The sequence below is a fragment of the Archocentrus centrarchus genome, chromosome 19 (assembly GCF_007364275.1).
Source record: "Archocentrus centrarchus isolate MPI-CPG fArcCen1 chromosome 19, fArcCen1, whole genome shotgun sequence".
Taxonomy (NCBI): domain Eukaryota; kingdom Metazoa; phylum Chordata; class Actinopteri; order Cichliformes; family Cichlidae; genus Archocentrus; species Archocentrus centrarchus.
The window spans coordinates 3766523-3786393 of NC_044364.1; the positions used below are offsets into that span (position 1 = coordinate 3766523).

General features: G+C 41.7%; 2 protein-coding genes across 2 annotated transcripts; one reads left to right on the forward strand and one right to left on the reverse strand.

Annotated features, from left to right (window-relative positions):
- Positions 1 to 255: 255 nt before the first annotated feature.
- cops3 (COP9 signalosome subunit 3) lies at positions 256 to 10753 on the reverse strand. The gene is made up of 12 exons (XM_030754863.1): positions 10368 to 10753; positions 9264 to 9393; positions 8469 to 8581; positions 8140 to 8189; positions 5977 to 6069; positions 5615 to 5794; positions 5363 to 5503; positions 4404 to 4577; positions 3532 to 3618; positions 3169 to 3282; positions 2958 to 3038; positions 256 to 632 (listed from the first exon to the last, which is right to left on the reverse strand). The coding sequence occupies exons 1-12, from the start codon at positions 10420 to 10422 to the stop codon at positions 579 to 581; spliced, it is 1272 nt and encodes a 423-aa protein (XP_030610723.1). The 5' UTR covers positions 10423 to 10753; the 3' UTR covers positions 256 to 578.
- Positions 10754 to 11867: 1114 nt separating this feature from the next.
- On the forward strand, positions 11868 to 19618 carry nt5m (5',3'-nucleotidase, mitochondrial). The gene is made up of 5 exons (XM_030755858.1): positions 11868 to 12641; positions 13284 to 13384; positions 16250 to 16310; positions 16399 to 16513; positions 18121 to 19618. The coding sequence occupies exons 1-5, from the start codon at positions 12369 to 12371 to the stop codon at positions 18258 to 18260; spliced, it is 690 nt and encodes a 229-aa protein (XP_030611718.1). The 5' UTR covers positions 11868 to 12368; the 3' UTR covers positions 18261 to 19618.
- Positions 19619 to 19871: the final 253 nt, after the last annotated feature.

Below are 19871 nucleotides of genomic sequence, written 5' to 3' on the forward strand. Positions count from 1 at the left end.
TGCACCAGATTGTGAATGACTCCTCCATTGTGCCGAGTTTGGTCAAGGGCATGTCCATGTGTACAGGTTTGCTATTGATGATATCTACATTCTAACCGACAGGAGTGAGAGGGAAACGATCGTTGCAGTCTTTACAAATGTAGAATATAGTCAGATTCATTCCTCATCAGCCACAGATGTTTTACCTCAAATGTAATGCCCTCAAGTTACGGCCGTCATGCAGCAGAACCAAAACAAACAGTGAGATTATTCACATACGTTTGGAACAAATAAGTCCAGTTTTTATTAATGTGATTTCTGTTAATGTAGCAGTGGCGCTTCAACCTGAACATTGATAAATAAAACACTGACAAAATTGTAATCTTTTTTTTTTTTCCTTTTTCTCTAAGGATCTTTGTTATCCTTAAGACACTGTGAAGTAAGAATAACCAAATTTATCATCATTCCACACAATTAGATTTTCCTTGACCAATGTCCTTATGCGAGATAGAATGTTTATTTTCCTCTTAAAAAAATCCAACTCATCCTGGGAAGAACGTGTTGGGTGGCTGCAGCGTTCTCTCCCCATCCAAGGCCCCTCAGGAATAACTAGACGTTTTGCTACCGACATCATCCTCCTGCGATCCCATACTCTGAAAGAAAAAAACAAAACGTTTGTCAAATGTGACCTCTTAAAGCAGCAGACCAAGCCACTGTTGCACACCAGTTCCTGCTGCACTGCTAACAATGACTGTTTTGTTCATTTCTCTTTCTCTCCCAACATGCCCAATGTCGACACTTTAATTACAACTGCTGTTCACTACTTCAATCACGTAGTGAACTTCCACATGATTAAAACTGAACAATGATACATGCAAACAGTGACACCATATCGTGATGCATCGTTGATGATTCCCTTGCAATGCGTAGACTAATTCAGAATCACTGTATCGCAGTGCTGTCATTATCATGGGCAATATATTGTGATATTATTGTATGGTGAGCTGCCGATGTCGATAATTTGAGGGCAGGTTTTGTTGTTATCCAGTTTGTGTTGGTATATATACCAGGGATGTGCGGTACTAGTCGACTAGACATTTAAAAGTTGCTGCTCTTGCTTACTTGCACTAGAAACACACGTCAGTTAAATTACTTTAATTTTTAAGATGTCACAACACAATGTACCACACTAGCCAGAGTCACCCCCGCCCCGTGATGGGAAGGTGTAAACAAGCGTAAGGTGAAGCGTAAGCAAGATGGTAGCAATGGTATATAATTTGTAATTAATCTAAGTAGCAAACCACATTGTGTTAAAAATCTATTTTCTTTGAGGGAGGGGAAAAAAACAACAAAATAAGAACAAAACAAAACTGCCAACTCTCCTTTGAGGTCCTATCTCATCTGACAGTGCAGCAATGCTTCCAGTCCTCTGTTGTTTCTTTGGAAGTCTCTGTGCACTTGTGACTCTGTGATAGGCTCCAACAGGAGCTCAAAGTGAACAACCCCAAATGTACCACAAACATAGACACACAAGTGTACAGTAGCACTACGACGTGGTCCAGAGTGGCACAGCTGGAAATGTTCCTGAAGGGGAGATTTAAAATTTGAGTAAAGGTATGGTTTTGGTTTTTCATGGATTAACTTCGACACTGAGAAGGGAAAATTATAGTCAATCAAGTTTCCAGTAACGTGTTTCATGAAATGGATAGTGACTGAAGACACCATTTGACTCTGCTCCAGAATCTGCTCACCCGTGATGATGACCGCTACATGTGCAGCAGACACTGATCACGCTGTTTCTGAATAACCCTAAGCACCTCATGCTCTGCTTAAAAAAAAGGTTTCATACTGGGCCCTTACCAGACAACGTATACACCAATACCAGAACATGTATGAAAGGCTAATACTGACCCGACTTTAGTTTGGCTCTGCTGACAGAGTAATCCACCTTTCTATTATCATTCTACCAAATATACAACATTAAATCCACTGTCAGATAACTACCATTGATCGTTTTAATTAAATAAATGTTTTAGTGGGAAGACTTGGTTCCTGATATTCTTGTGGATGTTACTTTGTCACCTACCGCCCACCTGCACATTGCTGCAGACCATCCCCATGACTTCCCAACAGCTGCAGTCTACTTCAGCAAGAAAATGTGTCCCATCACACAATTTAAAAAAAACTGCTCTGGAGGGACATGAAAATAAATAAATAAATAAGAAGACACTCAATGCATTGACTCTGAATGCATCAATGGTATTCACTAAAAGAAGCTATGAACACTCCACCCCACAACCAGCCAGCATTTAATGTTATGGCTCATTGGTGTAGGTGCCATCAACTGTAAAGTGAAGCACAGGGCACACACAGGTTTTTACAGGCCAGCGTGATCGTAGTATGTGTGTGTGTGTGTGTGTGTGTGTGTGTGTGTGTGTGTGTGTGTGTGTGTGTGTGTGTGTGGGGTCCCCTCTCGATACCAACTGAATGTACCAAACAAATGCTTGCTAATGGCAGCGGCGTTAATTGCTATCGTAACAGCTAACTGTTACGATAGCGATCTGTTCTGGTAGCTAACTGCTGAAATTCTCAGCCCAGCACAACAGCACCAGAGCAAGGTGCAGCGCCGGGCGATCAACTGCTGGCTAGAACCCTGCATACACAATGGCATTCCTAAGGGAAAAAACCGCTTTATGCCGTGCAACAAAAGTACAAAAGTCTAAAAAAATATACAGTGGTATGAAAATTTACTAATTTTGTTTAAATAATTATTGCAGACTTTCTGTAAAGCCTATAAACCTCATTTCACTTCTCAAATATTACTGTGTTCTTCTGCTATATGATATATTTAACTGGAATTACTGATCCGAACAACCAATGATTTATAAAGTAAAATCATGAAAATTATCAGGGGTGCCCAAACTTTTTCATACCACTGTATATAAGGAAATATGGTGTGGTGTTGAACCCTTCCTCACCTTCTGCACAAATTGTGGGTTTACTGTGATTTCCTGATCCATAGACTTTAGTTTCTCATCCAGCTGTATACATTTCAACATCTGAAAAGAGAAACAGGAAAAAAAAAAGAAAAAAAAAAAAAGTTAAAACCCAAAAGAGACTTGTGTACGGCAATTGGAAAGAATCCATGCATAGTACGAGAACACTGAAGACAGATCTGGGCCTTCACACCTCTTGGTCAATTTTGTGGAGCATTGCTGGGTTGTTGTATTTTTCGGGGTTATCATGGAAGCAGACCATACCATCTTTTTGGTTAATGCTAGCATAGATCTCACCATCTTCAATCTGCAAAGAAGAACACAAGAATGAGGAAACAAAGCACAAAGTATTGCTATAGAGCAGCGTAAGGCTTTCCAGGCCAAAAGGGTTCAATACAGTAGAAATAAGACTGCATAAAGTACAACTACTATTAACAACAACTACTATCACTTCAAAAACAACACATAAAATTTGACACGGTGATTAAAATATATATATTCCCATCAGAATCAACTGAGTTGGCTTTCTGTGCTTGGGTTTCTCTAGAGAACTCACCATGTGTAAGACGTATTTCTCTGCTTCCTGGGGGCCTGAAAGCTGCACTCGACTCGCCATGTCTTGCAAAGACAGCGTCAGGAAGGTCTGTGGGGTTTGCACGAAGCAAAAACTGTTATCAGATCTAGTGAACGTGCAAGTGTAGCTTCTGCAAAAACTTCTCACCAAATCATCTGAATGCCAATTTGCTCCAAATATAGCCCTCAACCAGTCAACGAAAGTTTCTTTAAACTCAGTAAAGATGTTCTCAGAATTCCAACTCTCTTTGGATTGTCTGGCTTCAGCATTAACTTGTCTTTTCTGTTGCCAATCTGTTAGGTAGCCAATGCTGAGGAGGTGTGCCCGACTGTTTCATTTGGCACGTGCACGGTGCTCATCGCAGCAACGACTGGGCAGGCCAAAATGAACCTAAACGAGAACCTGAAGCAATATGCAGACAGCATCATGTGTTCCTCTAACTTCAGTCAACTGTGAGTAAATCTAGTTACAAATATAAACATTTTATGACAGAAAATTACTGGTAATGTGAATAAGATGACCTGACAGGTAGAGACAGAAAGCTTCTTTTCTTTTTAAATCTCATTTTTGGAAAGATGGGCCAAAAGCTCGTTATCAGATGCCAACATCTGTCTTCACACCCCACCCATGTTTTGGCCATGTTTCCTTTCATTTTGGTGACCTCTGATGAACTGCACCACAGTTCACTTGGAAGACTAAGAGACATTTCTAGCCTGAATAACTCCGCCCCATATGCTCAGCCTAAAGTACCAAAAGCTACCACGTGAAGGCTTTTCACTGAGGATGGGACACTTTCTCTTGAAGGCATCAGGCGCGTTAATATCAAAAGCAAAGAGCACACAGGCAGAGCCCACCTTTGTTAGCCTCTGGATATTTTTCTTGTAGAGAGAGGAAAGGCACTGTTTGACCAGGCCTGTGTTGTTGTCTCGTGTGAAGGTCTCGCTGTGTTTGTTGACCAGGCTGCGCAGCTCGGCCGGGTTGTTGGTGGTATAAACCTGAGCTAACTCGTGGTATGCGTTGCTCAGGGGCTGAAGGCAGAGGCAAAAACAAAAAAATTATAAAAAGACAGCAGATTGGCAGCAAAATAAATAGGATGCATGCACCGATGTCCTGAGGGGTTCACACTATGGCTCCAACCAATTATTCAACTGTTCCAAATATTACTTTGTCAGCAGATTTAACCACTTTCCAACCCCACAGGATATTTTTTTTTTTTTTTCTTCCAAACACAAGAAACCTCTGAACAGCTCTGTGCTGCTTCATGGCAGCATCTTGAGCTCCTTGCACAGGAACAACCTTCGCTGGCTCTCTAATGTGTTCAGGTAAGCGAGTGAGCGCTTCAGTCATTGAGTGAGCTGTGAGGCTATAAAACACCCGTGCACAGTGTGGGAGGAAAAAAAGGCTTTCCAACCTTCAGAGTGATTGACACATAAATGTAGCCAAAAATCACAGGTGGGCCTTTGTGTTTGTGATGGTGAGTTTACAAAATTAAATAAAATCACAGCCAAGATTCTCATTACTCTGTACTAGTAATGAATAATTTTTCAATCTTTTAGGTGCTTAGAGGAGTTTACTTTCTAATTACCATAAAACAACTAGAAGGGCATTCTGGGAGTGCATCCTACACCTAATGCCTACACCAATGCTGAAGCCCCCACTTCAATACTTTAAAGAGAAATGTTAATGAGCTCTCCCTTTGCCCAAGCTCCACCTTTCCATCAAGTTTCATGAAATTCAGCTTCTACATAATCTAGCTAACAGAGAACTAATGGCAGTGAATTCCCCCCCTTATATACAGGACATGCAATCTTACCTTGATGAACCTCCCTACTATTTGTGAGGTGTATTTGGGCAGCTGCTGCACTTTGCCGTGGAGAATGAGTGACACCAGAATGTATTTTTTATAGGCTTCCAACATGATGTGGCTCACTGCCATGGCTGGAGTGGTTATTGCCTGTCACAGAAAATAAAAATCATTTGCAGGGACACCTCTAAGAAAGTTCAAATTTAGGACAAATACTGATCATGCTAGCAATGAAAGACCCTTAAGAACATAAGGCAGTACCTGTTCATAAAAATACAGTGCTCTTTCAAAATTTTTGAGGCCCGTGTAGATCATGCCACCATAGTAGTAGTAACATAAAAAGTGCTTTGCGTCGTAGGCTCCGTTCTCCTTACAGATGTCCATCATGTCCACCTCCAAGAAGGGCAGGGCAGGCTTGAAGCACTTTGCTAACAAGCACAGCTAAAGAAGAACAAGAAGTGAGGATGAATGAGTGGGTGAACTGCACAGGGAAAGGAGATCTGTTTGAATTATTTAACAGGAATATTTCAACAAATACACATCTAACATAAGATTAAAAACAATGAATGATGATTACAGGAGATATAATGGATCACAGCTATGGCGTGATGCCAGTGACTCACCTGACACAGGTCTGCGTGAACTGAGGTAAGTTGGTTTGTGTTCATCTGCATTTTGTCTATTGCCTGCTTTAGGACTACAACACCCCTCAATGGCTGTCAGAAGAGGAGAGATTTTGAGTTATTCAGCTGCCCTGAGACATCCAAACAAGCTGGAAACAGTCGGGCCTGTAGAACACTAAAATATTTAGATCAAGAAGGCAAAGGAAAACATCCTCCACTTTGGCACTGAAACTCAGCGCTGCTTTAGTGATGGAATGACTCCTGTGAGCTCTGTGATGAAAAATGATTATGACTGACTAATTTCACTGTGACCAAACGGAGGAAATTGGTTTGTGCTGCAAGGTAAATGCAACATTAAAAACACACACACACACACACACACACACACAGAGGCAGATTGTGTAGGCCACACACAGGTGGTAAACACTAACATAATCATTCAGGTGGAAGGAAGTGGGTGGGTGGGGGGGTTGCTTTCTGTATTAGACGACAGAGGTTAGGGTCACATGACTCTCCAGCTGTGCGTGAGAGTGTGGGTAAATATACTTGCAGGTTTTTTTGTTTTAATCTCACAGAGACTTTATTTGGTCATCCAGATTTATTAACCTGAGCTCCTGTTTGTGATGCATTTTCAATTTCTCCCAGATATTTGTGATTAGATGGACCTGAAATGTGTTTATATACTAAGCTTCCTCTTTGAACAGGAAGTTGTATTTTGTTACATGCTTTTTTGAGAAAAAACATGTCCTCAGATGTGGACACTGGGATTAATTTATAGCATAACACAACAAAAACAACATGACTTAAAGTATAAAATACTATTGAGCACATGAAGTATAAGCTGCAGCAAAGCCAAAATGTAATGTCCCCATATGTAGACGCAGGGTCTCAGGAGGTTAAACACCCCTGTAAACATTTTTCTGTTTTTATTTGTCATCTGTGGGCAACGTCCTCGCCTTTATTTTGAAAGTTGTGTTGCTGTAATCCAGTTAGCTGCAACCCTTCCCTGATATCACTCTCCAGAGTCTCACATCCACCATCATGAATGCAGCTGATGGTGATTCTAGTTCTTGTTCTGTTCTGCAAATACCTGCAAGTTGGAGAGCCACTCTGACTAGAACTTGCAACAGGTTGAGAGCTTGTTCACTGAAGCGAAGGAGCACAGCCATTCCTACCGTTCAATGGATGACAAACTGACTGGAAAGGATTATGCCTCTGATACTAACTGCTAAAGAAAGCATGGGCACCTGTTGCCACAGGTAATCTAATTCAGTGGGAAACGCTGACGAGTGTACGGCAATGATGGCACGTGGTGATATCAAATCAACTGTTGACAGGAAAAGCCCAAACCCCAATAGCTTCAAGAGCTACCTCTGTGTGCAAATGACTACATCATCAGCCTGTAAATAAATACACACTCTGTTCAACAACATGTAGCCTCTGACAGCAGCTGAAAGCTCAGAAGTGACAAAGTAAAACCAGACTGAATAAGTGTCAAAACGAGTTACTGAAGCACCTGAAAATAAATAAACGCTGTTTGTTTTCCATTCTTTCAACTGATATTAAAGCTTCTTGATCTTCATTAGCAGCCACAGCGGCGCAGCCTGCTGCGCAGGCTGAAAACAAACTGCTTGGCACAAGCGTAACAGCATTAAACACTGCATAATCTACACAGAGGCAGACACCGCAGAGGACGTTTTCTTCTAAGGAGATGGATGTACAGAAAACAATTCTTCACTGTTTTCTTACAGCTCTCAAAGAATGAAACTGTTACTAACTTGCATTAATTTTTACTACAAAGCTCTACTTTTGCCTTGTGGTATAAATCAAGCGTCTCCCTAAAAGCCTGATATAAATCACTGTTTACTTTGATTAGACTCAAAATGACAGAAAGAGATGTGCTGGTCAAAAAGATTTATCAGAGTCAAAGTCATTACAGTCAGAAGGCCACGTCTCACCAACCACCCCCCCCCCCCCCCCCCCCCATTATGTATTTTAGTTTTCATTTGAATGTTACATTAAAAAAAAAAAAAAAAAAAAAAAAAAAAAAAATCCACTAAGAATATGTTTTGTTTTTAATTTGATGTAATACTCAAGTTAATAATCACAATTTTTCCATAACTGAGCAGCACTGACTCACTAAAAAAAGGCACTCAGTCTTACCTGTTTCCGCTCTACAAGTGCGTTTGTCAACTGGTGGCAGAGACCAGCAACTGTGACAGGAAACAGAGGAGTTATGAATAACTATGTGGATTCTAGTCAATCCTTAAAATGCACATAAGAAATGTCAAACCACTGACACAGAGTGTTCTAAGCTGTGACTGACACCAGCAACATTTTTACAGTTTTTGCCAACAGGTACCTATTAGTGGGCATGATAGCGCTGCTAGAAACATATAAAAAAAACATTTCTAGCTAAACAAGCACAACAAACAATACAAAACAAGGTTACTGAACTTCAAGGATTCAGCAGCTGGCTAATTGGGACTTACAAGTGTCTGTTGCATATCTAATGTGCTCCCCATTGCAGGTGCTGATGAAGAGCTGGACTTGGGAGAAGAGCGTCTCAAAGTCAGGGATGTTTGGCATGGAGAACTTCACAAATCTGGAGCAAAGGAGGAGGGGGGGTTAGCCAAAACCTTGCAGTGGATAAAGTGGACATTCAGGCGGTTCTACCTTTACCATTTAGAGCTAAAGGGTTGAGTTTTTGGTTTAAAGGGAAATGTATTGTTCAGGCTGAATGTTGGGTAAGCAGAAGCAAACTTGACTTTCTAAACAGAAAATAATCCCTTTCGTTGTCAAATTGTACATGCAACAGATAGCCTTTCACAGTGTCATGGCTATGTTAGATTTGCTACACCACAAAGAATATGTTAAAAAAAGGAAACAACTATAAGAAGTGAAAGAGATGATTTCATTTCAATATAAACACAGGAACAGTTTACTTCCCACCAACATTTCATCTTATTTTCATCTAAAAACAGAGCTGGCTCCAACATTCTCTGCACGAGACATCTTTCAAGAGACTTCCCCCAAAGCAATACCACCTCTTCCTCATTCAATGCAAGAAGTACAACGTGACCTTTAGCAGACATAACACTAACAGAACATCTTGGCCAAGAAAGAAGGAATGGAAGCACAAGTGTAGTGGAACACCAAAATGGACAAACATTTTGCAAACAAGTTAGACCAGTTAGAGAAACAAATGTAACAAGGATAAGAAACAGTTCTTGACTTGTGGTAAGTGAACCAGAAGAAAGTTAAAGTGGAAGGAAGTGGAAACTTACAGCACAGCCAGCACACCTAGGGAGTGCTCCTGGATGTCCAGGGCCCCAAGCACCGTGTCCAGGTGGGACAGATTTTTGGCCAGCAGCTCCCCACTTTTGTTGATCAACTCACACAGCTGAGTCATCTGGCCTGGAGGGATGAAAGGAAACAAACACTGAGAAATGTAACCAAACTGAACTTAAATGCCGTCCTTTAATGTCTTTGGGAAATCCAAACTAATGTCTCTTTCAAGGCCGCTTGTTTTGCAGGTCTAGATGTAGATTAAGGTTTCGGAAACCAGCCAGCTCATTCAGAATTAAATCAGACTGCTATAATGGGATTTAAAATCAACAGGTTTCAATTTTAAATTCTTATTTTTACATTGCAAAACACACGAGACATCCACAAAAACTTAGCTGCAAGGGCTACCAAGACTAGACAGTCATTATAACCTACAGCTATTATCATTAAATTTGCTGTATTAACATAGTGAACAAATTAGAAAAAGGCAAGGCTTTTTTTTCCCCTTGCATAGTGAAACATTTTCTTTGTTTAAGTGGTTAATTAAGGATAAAATTGGTGTTCTCCTTTTTTCCGAATACTAAGAGGCTATTCTTTATGAACCTAGAGGACACACAGACTTATAAAATTTTGTATAACCACCGCGCTGCGGATGGGTATTTCAATTGAAATCGGCTGGCCAAGTGTCCTGTCAAGGCCTTGCAACAGAGGTAATGCAAGCAGGATTGACGGATGACTTCGAGCCAATAATATTCGTTAATTCAGTTCGGTAGCCAATCATATAGCGCTAGGGCGGGACTACCGGTAGGCAGTCCTCAGAAATTATTTTCTAGATCAAAAACAAAAAGTATAATTTTCACATCTAGATTGATGAGGTACCTAGTTTGCGGTTATCCCTGGAGTCCCCGTGTACTGCCGCATCTTCTCATGATAGTTTACATAGGTACTGCAGCCGCATAAAGTCGTTTTAGCGGTGTGTTTACATGATAAAGCAAAAAGAAGGCTCTGACCAGTTTGGCTGCCTAGCTATCGGCAAGGCATTGGATAGCATATGCTAGCTAACTAGCTAATACTTCCCACTCCAATGAGTTTAGCAACCCTACCTTGAGCGGAGAGCTGCCGCACATTGTTCACAAACTGCTCCAAGGCTGAAGCCATTATTTCCTGGGTCCAACGTGGAGGTAATTTGCACTGTATTTCATTCAAACGTCAGAAACAACTCCGTCCGGACTGAGACAGGGGGGCCACACAGCCGCCACTGAGGTGAAGCTATCGCGAGATCATAAGAACGGAACAGACTGCAACGGGGTTTAGGAACCGACCGTTGAATTCTTAAAGGGCCAGCTACCAGATTTGATGGCAGCATTGAACCACAGCTGCCTTTACTTCCACCATAGCGCTTTCATAAATAAGCTACACACACTGATGTAATATGGTACGGATGTCTATTTCAAATTGCACTGCCGCTTCTCTCTTTGAGGACTAGGAAATGCAGGAAATGACGTAAACAACGAGTTTTCAACATAGACGTTTTATGAAGCGAGAGCTCCTAAAGGTTCCTTAAACCAGGCCCACTAAAGCGCCGCTACTTCGAGAAAATCAAAAATATTATGACACAATAAGATTTGAATTAAGTTTTTTTTTTGTTTTTTTGTTTTTTTTAGTTAAGTTGATAACTAGCTTTAAGATGACAATTATTCATAGGTGGTTTAAGAAAGTAGCTACTCTCAGTTTCAGTCTTAGTTTTTCAGGTTTTACAGGATAATATTGCATCTTTATATTTTGTCTGAAAGATTTAAAGGATTGAAGCCTAATATATGATGTTCATCACAGTTTTGATAAACAAATTTTCATTGCTAGTCTCAGCATACACAGTGTGTTTATGTCTGGATCACAACAAATAAAATGGAATAAAGATTAAGTGCTCAGATAATAAAAATAAGGATTTATTAATCACCCCAGGTTGCATTCGATCATTTAGCATTTTGCTTCTTTATAATATCACAATCTTAAAATTATAAGTTACCCTCAGTGTGTACTACAGTACGGTCATCGGTTAGGGTAATTTCATGTGACCAGTTGTAAATGCTGAAAATCTCAATATATCTGAAGAAAAACAAATATTGTTGTTGCTATCTCCATTATTATATTTGTAGGTGCAATATTTTCAATGTTTAAATGTTAAAGTAATCTCAAAGTATTCAGATTAAATTTTTTTTGTAGTAATTACCAGAACAGTCCATGCAAGTTGTATTCAGTTACCGATATTTCAAAGTAATCCGACCTCTCTTCAAATATATCTTCTTTTTCTTCCTCTTTCGGCTGCTCCCTTCACATATACGCAGGTATTTCATGTGGATCTCTGGCAGCTCACCTGTCTGATGCAAAATGCTTTACCCCCCCCCCCCCCCCCCCCCGCGCGCCCCATTCAGAATTGGCTGTCACATTTAGCCCAAATCAACACATGACGGTTCTGTAGCCAATAATCACATACGCAGCACTAGTGGTGGTGAAACCTTTGTATTGTTGTAAAATTGCACATTTTTACTGTACGTGGCTCTTGAAAACAGCTTAGGAGTGGGCCATCACGCTCATCGAGCATCTTGGTTGCTCTCGGAGCACAGTTTGTCCTCACAGCTGAGCTGGGCTTCTCCCTTTGGTGCAGCAGCAGCAGCATCAATTGTTTACTTCTCGTTTCAGTTCAGACTGCTCTTGCAGCCTTTATTACATCTGCTGTGGATTTAATAAATGCAGGTGCTTTATGCCAGCCAGCTAATACACACTGACAGCCGAAACAACCAGCTCTCAGTATATTGTGGCCAAAGGCATGTCACATTTGACCTGCCCGCCGCTGCTGCTGCTGCTGGGGCGGCGCTAGCCTGTCAGCTAGCCGCCGGCCGTTAGCTCAACTGCTGCGGCCGACCGGCAAAGTAGCCGCCCGGCAAGTTGGACAAAAATTCACAAAAGACAAATAACACTGTCGAAACCAAATACTCAAAGGGTTCATCCGCAGTGCTTGGAACTTTTTTGAGTCTCATGCCGACTTTATTCGCTGTTTCCACTCGCTGTTTGGAAAGGGTACTGACTGCTGCGGTGCGTCAAAAATGTTACTGCTCAGCACAAACCGCCTACTAGGAAGAGGAAAAACTTTGATCCCGAATCCCATTAAGAGGATTTGCTTAAACATGTCGTCCACCGCTCCTTCGGGTAAGAGACTGCGGGTCCTGGTCGACATGGACGGAGTCCTGGCAGACTTTGAGGGTGGGTTCCTGAAGAAGTACCGGACCAGGTACCCGGGGGAGCCCTACATCACCCTGGAAGACAGGAGAGGGTTTTGGGTGTCAACGCAGTACGGGCAGCTGAGGAGTGACCTCTGTGTGAGTGACACCAGCACTAAATATAGCTGAAATTCAATTTAGGTTTCCCTAATTTGGGATTTATTATATTTAATATTAACAGCCTTTAATCAAAAAGATTCTCATTTAGATGCGGTTTATGGTCAGGTTTGCAGCTGCTCCCGGCATTTCCGAGATTTGTTTAAATGGGGTGGAGCAGGAATCAATCGCCTCAATGCATAGTTGTGAAAAAGTTTTTATAGACATAATCATAATCCTACTTATAGCATGGTGGTGTCCTACAATATTTTCATGCAGAATATAGTGACCATTAGGGGGCCAGTGCAGCCCCTGCTGCCTGTCTAGACGCAGCCCTGGACACATATTCTTAAATTCATTTAAAAAAATGATTTTAAAAATATGCGATCTTTTGTGAGTGATTTAGCAGTGCCTCAGTGTTGAGCAGTTCACTCACATTACCATTTGATTGTGTGTTTTCCTTCAGTGTCTTAATTCACTCCAAACAAAAACTAAACTACTACCTTCATAATCCTGTCCGCAGAAACTGACCTTTTGGACTTCACTTCAATGCTCATGAACACTCACGTGGATACGCATACTGTGCATGCACCTGATTAACATATACTGCTGCAGATAACCTGTAGGCATGTTTTTTGACTCCAGGAGAAAGCTATCAGCATCTGGGAGTCCAAAGGTTTCTTCATAGACTTGGAGCCGCTGCCAGGAGGAGTGGAGGCAGTCAAGGAGATGGCCAAGATGGATGAGTAGGTCTTAAAGCTGCAGTGCACTCATGTCATATAAACCAAGCATTGTACTTAACAGTGTGAGATAGTGTTGAGTCTGTGGTTTGTTTGTAATACCTATGAAACCCCGTATTAACATGGTTTAACAAGACTGAATTTTTGCCTGTGTACACATCAGTCATTTTACATTATGATGTATATGTCAGGTCTCTGGCATATATTAATCATCTCCTGAACTGAAGTCAGGGCTCTAACACACAAAAACGTGTATAAAGATGCTTATTTATTCACAATATTGTCACAATTACTCATAAGCTAACATTAAGCCAGCTAATGTTAGGCTCATGTGTCCTAAAAAAAAATCACACTTTCCCTCTGATAAACAGTTTGGTTACATTCTTAAATCCTGCGAGAGTTTATTCGCTAAGTGTCTGAGTCCAACAGTGCATGAACCACTTCAAGGAAAAGTTCTCCAGGCTTCTTGAAGGACATTCAAAGCTCTTCTTTGGATCTTGGCTGCCTTTTATTCTGTTCCAGTGTCAAGATGATCCCACACTGCTTCAGTAACGTTGAGGTCCGGGCTCTGGGGAGGCCAATCCATGACTGATAGTGTTCCACTGTGTGTTTTTCTATCCAGGTGTGCTTTTACAGCATTGGCAGTGTGTTTGGGATCATTGTCATCCTGAAGAAGCTGTTGCCAGACAGATGCTGTCCAGTTGGTATTGCATGGTGGATCAAAATCAGACTTTTTTGTGTTCATAATTCCATCAATTTTGAAAAGGTCCCTAACACCACTGACTGAAATGCAGGCCCAAACCATGTTTTACAGATACCAGTAGACACTCAACTGCTGTACACTGTATTGCCAAAAGTATTTGCTCGTCTGCCTTCACACATATATGACCCTGATCCAGAGGGTTTAATATGATGTCGGCTCGCCCTTTGCAGCTATAACAGCTTCAGTTCTTCTGGGAAGGCTTTCCACAGGTTTAGGAGTGTTTATGGGAATTTCTGACCATTCTTCCAGAAATGCATTTGTGAGGTCAGACACTGATGTGGGAGAGAAGCCCTGGCTCACAGTCTCTGCTCTAATTCATCCCAAAGGTGTTCTATCAGGCTGAGGTCAGGACTCTGTGCAGGCCAGTCAAGTTCTTCCACACCAAACTGGCTCATCCATGTCTTTATGGAGCTGCTTTGTGCACTGGTGTGCAGTCATGCTGGAACAGGAAGGGGCCATCCCCAAACTGTTCCCACAGAGTTGGGAGCATCAAATTGTCCCAAATGTCTTGGTATGCTGAAGCATTAAGAATTCCTTTCACTGGAGCTAAGGGGCCGAGCCCAACTCCTGAAAAACACACCCACACCATAACCCCCCCCAACACCAAACTTTACACTCTGCAGACTTTTTGACTCTGCAGAAAGTTGGTGACCTCTGTACACTATGACCCGCAGCATCTGCTGACCCCACTCTGTGATTTTCCATGGCCTGAGTTGCTGTCGTTCCCAATCGCTTCCACTTTGTTAGAATCCTAACTGTGGAATATTTAGCAGTGAGGAAATTTCATGACTGGACTTGTTGCACAGGTATCATCCTATCACGGTACCACGCTGGAATTCTCTGAGCTCCTGAGAGCGACCCATTCTTTCACTGATGTTTGTAGAAGCAGTCTGCATGCAGAGGTGCTTGGTTTATACACCTGTGGCTGTGGAAGAGACTGGAGTTCAATGATTTTGATGGTCGAGTGAATACTTGATCTGTTGCCATTGATTTAGTCCAGTTCTTGTGTAATTTGGCATGCCTCAGCCTTTTCTCCCTGGTTCCCTTCCTTAAGAATGGCTTCCTCACAGCCATCCTTCCTCTGAGACTATTTCTGATGAGGCTTCAGCGAACTGTAAATGGATAAACTGAAAACGCATCTCTCCGGTCCTTTGTCAGGTCTTTGCTGGATCTTTTTTTTTTCCCTATATCTTAAAGTTGTGACTTTTAGAAATTGATGTAAATCTTTTTTTTAGACCTGCCACTTCTTTTGTCCTTCACTTGTTCATCTTCCTCAGAAATTTAAGGACACACTGCTGAAATATGCTGAAAGTTTTTAGGTCTTTGAGAATCAACTTGGTGCAAAGTTGATTTCTGTCTGTAAAATGTCAGAAAGTGTGAAAACACCCATAATCCTTCCAGCTGCTTACACAAGCCAGCAGACAACCAGATTATATTACATACACTTAAATTTGATATTTATGTTTGGAGTCCATTTTATTTGTTTTACACGTGTAAAACACACCGATTGTGTGTTGGGCTCTTAGCCCAACCTGCCACTCACTGCTGTGCAGACACACAGAGCACTGAGGCTGCCTTAAAGACTCCTAAGCCTGGCATCAATAGTGATTGTGATAGTCTGTCTGTGTGATCTTTTTATGTACTGCAGTCAGTGACAGCAGCAAGCCATCGGGACAATTACCTGCCCTCCATGTTGTGTCGCCACACCGCCTGTCTTTGTGTGCACCGACACCACGCTGTGCACCCGTCCACTTCCCCTCGCTGCTCATTATGCTGATCTGAATCTTACGTGTGATCTGAATCAGCATCAAAGAGCAGCATGCCATGAATACCATCTAAAAATATCAAAGTTATGAACTGTGTTTATATTTTCTCTGCTGGCTTTCTTTAGCCACCGGTGCACGAACGACCACGTTCTCATTTGTAACATATGTGTGATTTCATGTTTTTTACTTCGTGCTCTTAACTGGAAGTTTCCCAACATGAATTCCTGCCATAAATATTCATTGTGTCTCAGGCCTAAGCTGCTTGAAGGTAAATATTGTTATTATTATTGCATGTTTGTAACTTTTCCCCTCTGGTCTGTTTGTTTCCCTTTGTTTCCGCAGCACAGATGTCTTTATTTGCACCAGTCCTATAAAACATTACAAACACTGCCCACACGAGAAGGTAGGCTCGCTGCCAATCAATAACATTTATGCTTTTCTCCGTGGAAATTACAGTGTTCCATCCTTTCCTAATGTGTGTTTATGTCCAGTATGCCTGGGTGGAGAAGCATCTGGGCCGTGATTTTCTGGAACAGGTCATCCTGACCCGAGACAAAACCTTAATCAGCGGTGACGTCCTCATAGACGACAAGCCTGACATTCTGGGTGAGGCCTCTGTGGAACTTTGTGTGGGTGCACTTGCTGTGTCTCTGTCCTGTATTAACGTTAATGATTAGTTTATATTAATATTGATGCAGCTGTCAAACCACTTACTATGACCCACTCTTATTGTTTTTTTCAGTCTACAAGCTATCTACTCTAGCACAGCCTCTATGCCATTCATAGAAAATTGTACCAAAATTTTTTGAGCAATAAGTCATTGATTTCCTCATTTTGCAAGTTCCAACAGAGCTTGGGAATCGCAGTGCATTCTGGGTAGTCAACGCCATGTTGTTGTTCACGTAAAATCAAAACAAATCTAGACACCAACATGTTTCATTACAGCACTTTGTGTTGTAGTGCAGCAGCAGGTGCAGGAGGTTGTTCTCCACTGACAGCAGGCAGAAGTAGCCGCACCGACTTCAGTGTGTCCGAGGTGTAGCGATGGTCATGATCACACTGTCGCATTCAAAAGCTGGCTTGCATAAAACAAAAGTATAAAGGTTTTCTTTGCCTTAGCTATGTTGTAGCAGCCTGTTACCATGTAACAGATGTGTGCCCGAGGTGTAATGATAGCATACTGTCACTTTTTTTTTTTATTTAAGCATAAAGGTTTTCTTTGATTCTAGCTGTGCTGCCATGTAGTTACAGCAAAGATAACTACCACATGTGAGGTGTGTAACCTCATAACAGCTCTATGTAACAATGTAACAGCTCTATGTGACAATGTAACTGCTCTATGTGACAATGTAACAGCTCTATGTGACAATGTAACTGCTCTATGTAACTACAACAGTTAAATGTGGTACTTACTAGTGCGACAGTGCCGAGATCACACAAACATATTTTCTGAAATGTTGTTTAAGGTGATGTTTTTCTTCTTCCAGCAGCTCCTTGTCGCTGCTTCTAATCTGGAAAGTGCAAAAATCTAAAGGGCTTCTATTCTGGTCATATGTGCAGTTTTATCATTTTACAACACAGAAGCTCACCATTCTGATGAGTTTCTAATGTCCACAGTTTAGCTTTCAAACCCCAAATCTCTGTATATTCCATATGTAAATCTTACATGAACAGCGGCCCCACAATGCATTGCGTTAGTGATGTCACAATCCCGAGCTCTATAACTAATATTAACAGCTTCCTGTCTAATTAAGTTAACTTGAAAAACCTCTCAAAGTTGCATGAACTTTAGTGGGTATACACCAAAGGGCACCCTCCAGGGCTAAAAAATGAATCCATTGCAGAAGTGCCAAAGTTCCTCTAGTTGCCGCTTGCGGCTGGTTCCAAAAGCCGACTTGCCTAAATTCTTGTCCAGCTGCTCCAGTGCCTGTTCTCTGATCGGAGTAGATGAGCGGTTACAACTGAAAATAGCGACATAACAGGATTAAAATGAAGAACAAAGCAAAATCTTCAAAGACGAGGCTTGTGTAATCCGGTTTGTGAAACGCCATGTGGGTGTTATAATTATTTGCGTTTGTCATCTCTTGAGACAGTTGCTGCAGTGTTCCTTCTGTCTTTCAGGACCTGCTGAAACAATCTGTATACTCCACACACTTAAATACATGTGGCTGCTACTTAAATAATGTTTATGCCTTAACATGTGGCTTGGACAGGTGTGGAGTCCAATCCAGCGTGGGAGCACATCCTATTCACTGCCTGCCACAACAAGCACCTGCCGCTCAACCCCCCCCAGAGACGGCTCCTGTCTTGGTCGGATGATTGGCGGGCCGTGCTGGACAGCAAAAGGCAGTGAGGAGCTCCTTCACGGCGCAGCCTCAGCATCCTGGCGTCCTGGTTAGTGGAAGATTTGGGGCTCACTGCTATGACCTCAACATCATTGTCCCCACTAGTGGGTGCGGAGGCTTGAGAGGGATCAGTGCAGTTTACGTTTCAGGTTTAGAGGAAGTCGTGTTGCACACGGAATAGGCTGTTGATTCACTGTTAGATGATGTTTACTTGACGACCACAAGGGGGCACTCTAAGACTGTATGTACTTGTGTATGCGACTACATTTTGAACAATTTTACTGAAAGAGAAGGACAGTTGATGCACGGTAAGTCAAAAAGGACAGACTGTGTTGAGTGACCCTGATGGTTATGGATTCAGTTTGCATTCCAGATGTTTCTGTGGTTCCTAATTTGTATTTTGAGTAAGGCAAAATGAATTTCAGAGCCACTGCGTGGTTTATCTGTGGACTGCATCACAAAAGGTTTATCAATATTTCACAGCACTGTGTTGCACCAGTGACTCAGCGTAATGTGATTCACAGCAGGGCACTCCGCTGCACTCAAAAATGTTCAAAAATACTCTCTGAGGTGCAGGTGCCTGAGAATACTTGCAATACGCAAACGCAGGAAAGTGACTTAGACTTATAATTACTCTTAACGGTACTGTTAGGTCGTCTGTGTGGGTATGTACCAGGCCGCTGTTACGTAAATACAGATGTACTGTGAAATCCACTCTGGTTTTTAACAAGATTAAAAGCCTACATAGGTGCTGGGTTTTTTTTTTAAATACATATTTCCTCAACACTTCACTGATACCCGGATGTGAGAAGAAGTTGCACACGTGCATGTTGCCAAACATTACTACTGTAGCTTATTGTAGTCAGTGAAGATATGAGTGATATTGGTTAAAGGGGACCTATTTTGCTCATTGCCAATTCCATATTTTATTTAAAACTCTGGTAAAGGAGCTTCGCATGATTCACAGTTCATTATAAACATCAATTCAATCACACTGGACCTTTCTGCCAACCCTCGGTTCATCTTCGGTCCTGAACAAGTCATTTAGCTCCCTTCCCCCTCCCTCAGAGCTAACTGTGTTCTGATTGGCTGTCCCTCACAAACAGAAGATTTGTAGCAGGTGGCTTTCTGAGAACTACACAATAGATGCTAAATATGTGTTAATGGAAGATGTATGTAGTGCTTGTCTTATTGTGCCTAGCTTGGTGTACAAATTCAAATGTTCATTCAGTTCAGTCACTGTTTCAATGCTGTGTTCTGCTCCCTCTCTGTTCAAACTCATGCAGAAAACATTAGCATGATGATCTGGGCATTTTAAATGGTTGTCTTTTTTAATCAGTGCTATTAAAAATAAAATTGCATTCCATTGGTTTTGGTTGTTGTTAAATTTTTCCACACAGATACATGTTGGTAAGTCACATGAACTCATAATGACCCTACGAATGAGCACTTCCCGTCAGCAGGAAGGAAGAAAAACTCAGCTTCATGACCTCTGTTTTGTCCATCTTTACAGCTGCTTCCCACTCATTCCCACTTATTATTCTATCTTGTTTCTACTGATTTTCATTCCTTTTTTCTCCAGTGCATGCCTCCACCTCTCCAGGCTCCCTTCTCTCATT